Raw genomic sequence first — 10,959 nt, forward strand, 5'->3', positions numbered from 1 at the left:
TTGTATGCTTCAAAATACCAGAACTTGCTCAAGAGGCTAGGTTAGAGAATTGAAGCTAGATAGCTAGTGAAGTAGTGAGTGAAAAGGTTCAAGGAATGCTGGTTTAAATAGAACTTATTACTCTCTGTTCGTGTTGATGGGTACGTAAATCGGTAGTTGGAAGAATTGAAATCTTCAGAGGAGATTGGTTGAGCATGTTAAATGTCAGAGGTCCTGAATACATGGATTCATAGATATTATATTATACCATTCCAGAAAGAAGTTTCATTCATGTATGGGAAATTATTTATACACTGTGTGCGCACCTACCGTAATTTACTCCTCAACTAAATCTCTAAAAATCTAGGAGCTAGCAAGTGAACTTTGCTGACATAGGTCCTCATTTGTGTGGTCACAAATTTAATTTCATCACTGACTTGAACAGAAAATAAACTTGAGAACCAATTTATTTGGAGGAGAATTGGAAGATCGATGAATCATGAATGTACGTACGAGTATAGATATATCGCCATCACATTATAGCAATGTACCTGTTCAGTATTTATGGGCCGGCCAGGTGATCGAATGAGGTTACTTTCACAACACTATTATGTTAATTTGTTTTTTTTTTTTTTTCAAACGATCAATTAAATCAAGACTACGGTCGATCATCTAGATTTGATTTGTCTTGCATCCTAACAGCTCACGAGAAAATCAAAATTGGAAGGTTCCCAGTAACTCCTGAAAGGATTATTGTTTCTAAGTTAAAGTAAATAGAGTCGGCGACTGTCACGATCCCAAAATTTCGAGTATCAAACTCAAATTTTGAAGTCATGAAAAACACTAAAACAATCTCAATGAAATCGAAACCATTTTAAATGCCACAGCGGATCATCTCTGAGTTCAAAATACAACTCAGTCAAACCGATTATTACAAACTAAATTTATAATTCAACATTATAACAAATGGAAATGTATAATCCTCACAAGAAATCCACACAAAATCCTCACCATATGATGTAAATAAATAACTCCAAGTCTTCTGAGCGGTCCGTCGATTCCCGCTAATCCATACATGCGAAGTTATTCCCTACACCATCGAATTGGTGCACCGGGATTGTAAACACAAACCTGGTAAGCTTTGCAGCTCGTATAAATAAAATAAAAATATAACTCGCATATCAATATATACGAAAATCACAAAACATCAATTATAAATGCACTCATGAGTCAATGGACGGCCCATCTGGTTGTCCAAAAATATGAAAATAGAAGTGCTCATGAGAAATTGGGCAACCCCTCTGTTTACCGAAATGCATTTATAACACGGGTACGCATGAGCGCTGGTACACCTCTGTTACCCCTCATGTAGTACACCGTCGACATTGGGCAACCTCTTACTACCCAACATCCAAAAATATAAGTACTCATGAAGAGATAACCCATATGTTACCTCACATGCAGTACTCCGGAAGACAGACTAGAGCTCTAACTGTATCGTAACTTTCGTCCGGCTAAAGGCTAGGTTCCGACATGCCAAACACGTCCGAAGACTGGTCCGAAGACATAAACACGTCCGAAGACAAAAACTCGTCCGAAGACAAAAACTCGTCCGAAGACATAAATCACGTCCGAAGATAAATCACGTCCGAAGACATCAATCACATCCGAAGAAAAAACTCGTCTGAAGACATCAATCACGTCCGAAGACAAAACTCATCCTAAGACATCACACGTCAGTACAGCTAAATGCTGTTTATAAAACATTGTTCACAGAACATTGTTCATATTTTACTAATCACTGTTCCAATGAACTGTTTATATTTAAACAATGTTCACAGTTACCGGTTTTACCAAACTACTGTTCACATTATTTTTTTTACCATGACACTGTTCACAGTACTATTTTTACCATGACACTGTTCACAGTACTATTTTTACCATGACACTGTTCACATTACTGTTTCTACCGAAACACAGTTCACTAGAACATTGATAACAGTTACTGTTAGAGAACACTGTTTATAAAAACACTATTCACAATACTATTCATGCGGCATCATTGTTCACCGACCGCCACCAATAATCACAAAATTTCACCATCATAATCTAAATGACATTCCTAACAACTTCCTAGTTCACCACAAAGTCTAATTCTGAGCCTAAAATTTCAATTTAACAAGAACGGAAAAACCCCAATTTAAAAACTTAGAATTTCTTTTCTTCGATTCTCCTAGCACACAAAGAGTGGGGTTAAATCTTTTGAAGGGTTTGTAGTATGGAAGGAGACCTTCAAAATGAAACAAGAATCGTACCGATTGGTTGCCGGAGAAGGGAGATCCGACGAGTTGAAGTTCGGCGAAATATGCTTTTTCGGAAGAACTTTCGGGTTTTACCGCTCCTAAACGGCGGCAAAATGGCGGGTGACGCTACCACCAATCGACAGGGGATGTAGCAACCTTTCAAACGTGACCGGTGCGCCGCTTTATGATTGTAATAACCCTAGATTTTTGAAACGATATTTGAATTGAATTGAATTCCATAAAGTTTTGAAAATTCAATTAATTGAATTTGATTTGTTTGCAAACGTTACGAAACGGAAACGGAAACGTTCCGAGAACGTTTAATAAGAAAACGTTACGTTTCCGAACGAATTTATCAACTTTTATTTCGTCGCTCGGTCGATAAAACTTTCTTCACGAAAGTTGTAGAGCTCGTCGTTACGAGTTCGGGGATATGTGACGCGTCCTAATCGGACGACGTACGTAAAAGTTATTTACGACGGAAGTTAGTTTCCGATTTTGGGAGGGGGTATAAAAGGGAATGTTTCAATTAGGGTTCCCATAAGTGGAAACCCTAAAATCCCTCTCTCTCTCACCCGCCTCCCTCGGTTCTCTCTCTCTCTCGGTTCCCTCTTTTCCCCCGAGTCTCTTCCATCTCCTCCGAGCTTCGCTCCTCACCGCCGGCAGCTACGACCTCACCACCACGACGTGACCACCCCACGAGCACGGCGCATCACCGGCGACGCCGCGAAGCTCGGCGTGACTCTCGGACGCAAACGCAGGCGGTCCGAATCTACCAAGGAACTTCAACGATTTCAATTCGTGATTTAGGTAAGGGTTTTGGTTAGATCGATTGTGGATTGCTTGTTGTTGTAATCATGAATGTTTTGGGGAAGTTTGAAGTAGATCGGAGAGGGGGAGCGGAGGAGAAGAAGGAGGAGATACCGCCGCCTAGAGGCGGCGCGTGAGGAGGCTAGGGATAGCCTAGGGGTAGTCGGAGGCCGTAGGAAGGTAGAGGAGGAGTGGGGGGAGAGTTTGGAGGCGGCGGTGGCGTGATACGCGCCGTGGTTAGCCTCGGCGCGTGGGCCCCACGCGCGGCCCGCCGGAGGTGGCGCGTGTGCCACACGCGCCGCCACGTGCGGCGGTGTGAAAATGTTTTCCGATAGGGGTATTTTGGTAATTTACTGTGTACGGTAAATGTAAATGTAATTTTTATTTACTACGGTAAATGTAATTAAATTTTACCTTCGGTAAATGTAATTATAAATTACTTTCAGTAAATGTAAAAAGTAATTTGTAAAAGGGTAATTTAGTAAATTTTATTTACTGAGTTTGTATTTACATTTAAATCGTACGTATACGTACAAAAAATACGTATTAATATTTATACGTACAGAAATAGGTATTAATATTTATACGTACAGAAATACGTATTAATATTTATACGTACAGAAATACGTATATAATATTTATACATACAGAAATACGTATTAATATTTATACGTACAGAAATACGTATATAATATTTATACGTACAGAAATACGTATATAATATTTATACGTACAGAAATACGTATATACTATTTAAACGTACAGAAATACGTATAAACGTACAGAAATACGTATAAATCGTGAACAGTAACCGTGAACAGTAATTTCGTAAAACCGAAAATTGCTGAACAGTAACCGATTATTACTGTTTCGGCATTTAAAGGTTTACGAAACGATTCTAAATGCTTGTCTTATCTTTTTAAGGTGATCGCTAAATCGAGGAAAGGAATTATCATCGGAAATTGTGGAATTACGCTCAAGTCAATAAGGTGAGTAAAATCTCACTGAATTACGAATCTACCCTCGTGGTGATTCAACATTTTTGCAAGTGTGTTTATCAAATGAATTACAACATGTATATAATTTAGTGGACTACATATATACAGTATAATGGTAATAAGTACATATATATATATATAGTTCATTAAATTACGTACTGTTATTAATTCATTAACAATAGTCATTTCGGTGACGGAAAATTGTGCATGAGTATGTGATTTAAATGGTACAATATGATGTGAGAATATTGTACGTAATTTTTCAGGTGTTTATGAAATATGACATGCATAGGATATAGTGGACTATGTATATATTGTATAAATGGTAAATAAATACGAATATATATAGTTTGCTATATAATATATTGTTATGATTTTTATTGTGGTGATATCGTGAAAGTTTTAAAACGTACAATATGATGAGTGATTATTGTACGTGATTTTAACATTGAGATTGTTAAAATGTTGATTTGTCTTCGGACGTGATTTGGTACAATATGATGTGAGATTATTGTACGTGTTTGGCAAGTCGGAACCTAGCCTTTGGCCGGGCGAAAGTTACGATACAGTTAGAGCTCTAGTCTGTCTGCCTTAGTACTGCATGCGAGGTAACGGGTGGTTATCTGCTCATGGGTACTCGGTGTATTTTGGATGTTGGGTAGCGGGTGGCTATCCAATATCAACGGTGTATTACGAGAGGGGTAACAGATGTGTACCAGCGTTCTTGGTACCCGTATTATAAATGCATTGGGTAACCAGAAGGGTTACTTAATTTCCTCATGAGCTTTATATTTCATATTTCTTTGGGTCAACCAGATGGGCTGACCATTGGCTCATGGGGGCATTTATATTTGTTGTTGTGATCTTTCGTATATTTTGATATGCGAATTATATTTTGATTTTACTCATACGAGCTATAAGCTTACCGGGTTTGTGTTTACAATCCCGGTGCACCAATTCGATGGTGTAGGGGATAATTCTGCAGGTGCTGATTAGTGGGGGTTGAGTGACGACTACAGAGGCTTGAAGTCGTTCTTATCCTGTTGTGGTGAGATTTCTGGCGTGGATTTGTGTGAGAATTTGAGTGAATTTATTTGTGAGATTTGTGAGTGATTTGTGAGGATTATTACATTTCCATTTTATGTATGGATTATAAATTTGGGTTGTAATAATTGGTTGTCTGAGTTGTATTGAGAACTCAGAATTGATCCGCTGTTACACCTTATTGATTTCGATTTATTGAGATTATTTTGTGTTTAACGACTTTAGAATTTTGAGTTTTTTAGGATCGAAATTTTGGGGTCGTTACAATGATGGCCGGGCGGCGGAGATCCGGCGGCCCAAAGTCGGCTGCTCGGGAGAGAAATTTCTGGATTTTTTTCGGGGTGAACAGTACTCGTGAACAGTAACTATCCGAATTTCTGCTTTTTCTCCCATTTTTCTCTTTAATTCCCCTATCTATACTATTTTCCAAAATTGTCCAAATATCTTTTGATTCATAACTTCTTCATACGAACTCCGATTTAGGCGTGCCACGTGTCCACTAATTTGTATCGATGAGCTCTACGACTTTCATGTAAAAAGTTTCCTAAGAATCCCAATGAGTCAAAAGTCAACTCTTAGACTCGTCAAATTGAATGTTTCCGAACAATTAATATTTCGAACCCTTTCGTTTTCATTCTCGGCTAATAAAATTAGACAATGACCAATTTAATAATATCCGTGAACTCATTGGAAATTAGATATGAATTTTTCGGGTTATTACATCGACTTCTAGCAGGCACAAGTTTAAGCTTAATCGATCTATCACTAGTGCAAGGGGATTCCTCAATAATATATAAATAGTACGTAGCCGTTTAATTTGAATTTAACCAATTACTTCATCAACAAACTCCAAATTAAAACTAAAAATTGGATCTATCAGAGGTCATCTCTCTTTCTACATGGAGACCGAGAGATTGTGACATTACGTAGTCCAAAATAGTCTAACAAAGGAATTAGCCTAGAAGGCAATACTTTTTCTTCAAAAGAGAATCAAATGGTTTCACACATAAACCCTTGTCTTGAATCAAACCCAGGACATATCTACATAATGGTGCCATTACCATTTAACTCAGAAAACAAATGAAGTACAACATTGATACCACAACTGATATACTACACTAGAGACCTAGAGTATCACATACTCGCCGGCAGTTGAAACTTTCATCAGCAGAGTTGCTCGGTACGTATGTACACCAGCCATTTATTATAATTATACCATACAGAGAAAATTAAGCAAAAGGTGCACTTTCAGAAACCCTAGCTCTTACTTGATATTGCAACAATACGAAAACAAATATCAGTTACGTACCCAAAGATCATATGCATGCAGGTACGTAGAGCTTAAACCTTGCTAATAATATGGTATGAGATTCATATTTCAGGTTTCTTTACATACCTCTTGCAGTTGGTGGAGGGGCTGATCTTGTACGGAATATTGACTCCACACTTGGCGGGAAGCCCGGCAGCAAATCGGACCTTATTGCCTGATTTGCCTCTGTAGTGAATACTGGTAATTGCTTCTTTCAAACAGCTGCAAACACCCTGGCGCTCGGCGGCGGTGGGTACCATTTTGTAGAGGGTCTTGATCTCGCTACAGAAACCTACGTCAGGTCTCCCACCGGTTTTCAAGTAGGGAAGGCACGGCGTCAGCCCCTTAATAACCGACTGTAGCTTACGGATGCTTTCGCTCCGCTAGGAGAAATCGCCGTCAGGGACATCACCACCAGGAAGAGTAGTGTAAAAGTCCTTGAGCAAGCCATGACCAAGTGTTACTGATATGCTTGAGATCGATCACTAGAATTTGATGAGCAAGGTTTGGAGAGCGCTGTTGTTACTTGTGAGTAAGAATGCTGATCGAAGGGTATGGCTTTATATATAATATTTTAGGCATTACTCTATAATAGCAGGGCAAGAATTCAAAACTTTGGTGTTAGAACCAAAGTGAACTCATCATCATGATTCTATAGTATTAATCTGAACAAGAATCAAATTGCAGGAGATATAATTCTTGTTCATGTTGGTTTGTTTTAGGATTAAGTATATCTAGTCCTACAAGGTAAGTGAATCCACAATCAACATGTAATAAGGTAATTATATTTGTATTGCATCAGGAAACCTAATTAGAGTTAAACTTGGGAATCAAGTCATGTTTTTATGGGAAATCCTTGATGCCGAGTTGATCGCTATATATAGGATTGTTGGTCTATGTTCCCTCTACAACAAGATATTCAGTTTGCATGCCCCATAAATGGTATCTAAGTCTAGAGATGAACTGATAACTCGATCTGGGACAACGAGTTATCAGTTTAATTATACATATAAGTCATTACTCATTAGTGAACCAAATGACATAACACACTGTACAGGACTAAATGATAGCAAAAGCTTTCATACTCTCATACTGGTGGGTGAGTAAAACATTAAGCGTATTCACAATTTAGTCTTCTGTTTTTTTTTCTTTCTTTCGACAATTTAATCTTCTGTGATTTATGGACGAGTATGTAAAAGGAAAATTTCAAATCTTCTATCGAGTCATTTTGTTGAAAGTGTCCAAATTTTAATTTAATCTTATGTGATTTGCACTTAATCCACTGACATGCATCCTACTTCAAGTACAGTTTAGTAAAGTTTGTAACTAAATTTGAAGTTTGATTAATGGAGATCAAAGATTAACATCTTTTTATACCTTTTGTCTGCCATTGGCACCCATGTTGCCATATTCTGAGCCCCTCACATCTAACATACCGTAACGTACGCGAAATGAATTGTTTCCAGATCGAGAATACCTATTTGCAAGGTATATTACAACCAAGCACACAGGGTGGCACACCGTAGTAGAATACACAGATAACCACAAGTAACACTGTACGCTAGATAGTTGATTATTGATTCACAACCGAGTTTAGCACCTCCAGGATATGTACGGATAACTATTGGAACATATATCTTATTATAATTGAAAGATAGCATACAGATCTTGTGGAGAGACTTATTCTAAGAGCCATGACATATTCGTATTCGCGATCGTACAAATAGCTTCTCTTCATAAGAAGGACGTACGTCACAAACATCCATTTTATTCGGTTGCACACTTGAAGCACTTCAGCCGATCCTGCGTTACAATTCACAATAAATTAAAAATTAGACATTTTAATTGGATTAGCTCAATGCGGCAATTGTTCTTCATACATATTAGTAATTATATGTGGTCACCCCAAAAATTATTCGTTACCAACATTTAACTGTTAAGGCAGACAGATCAAAATGAATGCCATGCAACAAACTGAGAAGCCAAAATAACAAAGTAGGGTTCAGCTGCGTACGTGTTACAATTGGTGTCAGGGCTCATTGTGTAAGGAAGCCTAACACCACATCGGTTCGGGAGACCGGCCACGAGGTTAAGCTTGAGTCCCCGGGTGGCTCGAGCAGCTGCAACCAAGCACCGGCAAATAGACTGGTGGTCGACGGTGGTCTTAGCTGAGTTGCGAAGGTATCTGACACCACTGCAACACTGTGCAGGGACATACCCACCATTCTGCAGGTAAGGTATGCATGGGATCAAGCTCTGCGACACCTGGCCACACGTGACGGCGTAGGCCGGTAACGGTGAACGAGCAACCACCAGGCACATGAGGACCACGATGGCCAACCTAGAGGCCACAGAACTCGTCATGAATATATGTCGGTTGGGAAGGCCGGACCTGGCTAGTTAGTGTTTCTCGATTTATGACTATCTGGTATATCCATGAACATTTGGGTATGGTGGTTTATAAATGAAAATGTGAAAACGTGGGAATGTAAAAGAAAGACACGTCCATGTGCTTACGGAATAGGGTGGTATTAGTTGGGACTTGGGAGCTAGCTAGCTAGCTCGGCACGATAGATTGAAATCTGTTAATTATACTTGTTGTTTAGCACCTTAGGCAATAAATATCCTTAACCAGAAACTTCCGTCTCCACCGTATTCACGTCTATATCTTTTCACAAAGAATATAATCAGATTATGTTCTAAAGGGCAAGAAATTTTATGTATATCAGAGCTCTTCTAGATCACATGTATGTTATTAGTTATGTGATACACAGTTGACCTATTAAAAAATGTTAACATCGATCATGACCTGTATCATAAGAAATAATTTGGTTAATTAGTACCTTAAAATGAGTCGGTCATTTGTGCAGGTCAATATATTGTTTAGATATATCACCCTCCATTTGCATAACATTGTCAATGTTATGAAACTTTGTGTAGTATAGAAAAAAAATTATGATATATGTACTGAGAAACACTAGAGAACCCTATGGTTAATAGATGGAGTTGTAAATTATGTTGCAAATTCTTGCAATAAAAAAAGTGCGAGGACAACTTACATGACAACTAATTAGATGGCAATATTTGTTGAGACGCGAAATTGATACTCATTTTTACAAAGAGGTTATCGGTTGTCTCGACCTTAATACGTGAGTTGGAGCTTCTAACGTACTCTATTTCTCCTAGTCTCTACCCCATGCAGATGCCTCTATCCCATGCAGACGTTTGGTGAAAGAAATATTCATGAACGGGTCCGGGAGTGGTTCTACTGTCGATTCCATCACCTAGCTTATTGTTTCTCCGATCAGTTTTATTGTTATCACCTATTTGTTAATGTCAACAGATCGAATGTAGTATATATTATCCTTCAAATTGGGAAAAGCAAGAACAAGCGAGTCTCCTAGCTAGCTCCTCATTATTTGATCGCCTTGTGTAAAACGCCCATATATAGCTGGAAGACAAAACAAGATTACATTGAGAAGCATTTTGTTGACTCATAGGCATTCGTTATCTCAAGCACAACGAGTGTGGGAGCGAGATGGAAAACTCTAGCTTGTCTCTCACTCTCACTTCTTAGTATTCTCACTTTAAAGCATCCTCATGAAATCACGAGTATAAATTAGCTTTCTTGTTAATAATGGTGCTTATCTGCTTGAAGGTGGATGAACTGGGAGATTTGTAACTTATTATTGTGAAGTTTTGTAAAAGAATCTATGGCGTGCGTTGTTTTTGCACGGCTTGTTAATCTATGACCTCGTTGATTAAAAAAAAAAATCTAAGCAAAGACATGAGGCAAAACTGCAAAAGGCATAAACAAAGTTCAAACTCGTAGGATTGATTAATAAATAGACGAGTAGAATACAGCGATAGTAGATGACATATATGTAGAGTAACTTTTGCTAATGCTACACTAAGGATGGAATCACCCCCACTTTATTTAACGATCGATACTATCACTTCGATCATGTCATCGGAAGTTCACTGTCCATCACTTAGCTGATCATTTCACGCTGCAGCACCAAAAGAAGAAAGCCATGATATTAACTTTGGGTTCCATTTGAAAAACACGTACGATGGTACAAGATATATTGCCAACGATCGAGAAAAAAAATAATGTAGCTAGTTACCTGGCGCAGTTGGTGGAGGTGCTGATCTTCCATGGAACGCTAACTCCGCACTTGCCTGGAAGCCCAGATGCAAGGTTAGGGTTGAGTCCTTTGATTCCACCGGCAACCTGTTTGAGGCAATTGCAGGCGGCCTGGCGGTCACTGGTGGTCTTAGCCATGGAGTTGAGGGTCTTAACTCCGTTGCAGCAAGCGGCAGGGACAGCACCGCCACTCGTCACGTAGCTTGCGCATGGTGCAACGTTGCTCGCAACTTGGCCGCATGTGATGGCTTGAGCTATGGGCAAAGCAACCACCATGCACAAGAGAGCGACCAAAGTAAGCTTCATCGCGGTAGAGGTAGCCATAATGCACTCTGAGGATGATGTTGAGATTGTAATGTATATGTAATA

At 38.9% G+C, this 10,959-nt stretch overlaps 2 protein-coding genes across 2 annotated transcripts; both read right to left on the reverse strand.

Moving 5' to 3' along the window:
- Window positions 1-8,393: 8,393 nt before the first annotated feature.
- On the reverse strand, window positions 8,394-8,807 carry LOC126796713 (non-specific lipid-transfer protein 1-like). The gene has a single exon (XM_050523459.1). It carries the CDS (start codon window positions 8,805-8,807, stop codon window positions 8,394-8,396), a length of 414 nt encoding a protein of 137 aa, XP_050379416.1.
- A 1,459-nt stretch (window positions 8,808-10,266) lies between these two features.
- LOC126800278 (non-specific lipid-transfer protein 1-like) lies at window positions 10,267-10,959 on the reverse strand. The gene is made up of 2 exons (XM_050527605.1): window positions 10,571-10,959; window positions 10,267-10,453 (listed from the first exon to the last, which is right to left on the reverse strand). The coding sequence occupies exons 1-2, from the start codon at window positions 10,912-10,914 to the stop codon at window positions 10,444-10,446; spliced, it is 354 nt and encodes a 117-aa protein (XP_050383562.1). The 5' UTR covers window positions 10,915-10,959; the 3' UTR covers window positions 10,267-10,443.

This window comes from Argentina anserina, chromosome 6, assembly GCF_933775445.1.
Source record: "Argentina anserina chromosome 6, drPotAnse1.1, whole genome shotgun sequence".
NCBI lineage: Eukaryota > Viridiplantae > Streptophyta > Magnoliopsida > Rosales > Rosaceae > Argentina > Argentina anserina.

Excerpts from the sequence above, each read along its gene's own strand:
- LOC126800278 (XM_050527605.1), bottom strand. The coding sequence starts at position 10,914 with ATGGCTACCTCTACCGCGATGAAGCTTACTTTGGTCGCTCTCTTGTGC.
- LOC126796713 (XM_050523459.1), bottom strand. The coding sequence starts at position 8,807 with ATGACGAGTTCTGTGGCCTCTAGGTTGGCCATCGTGGTCCTCATGTGC.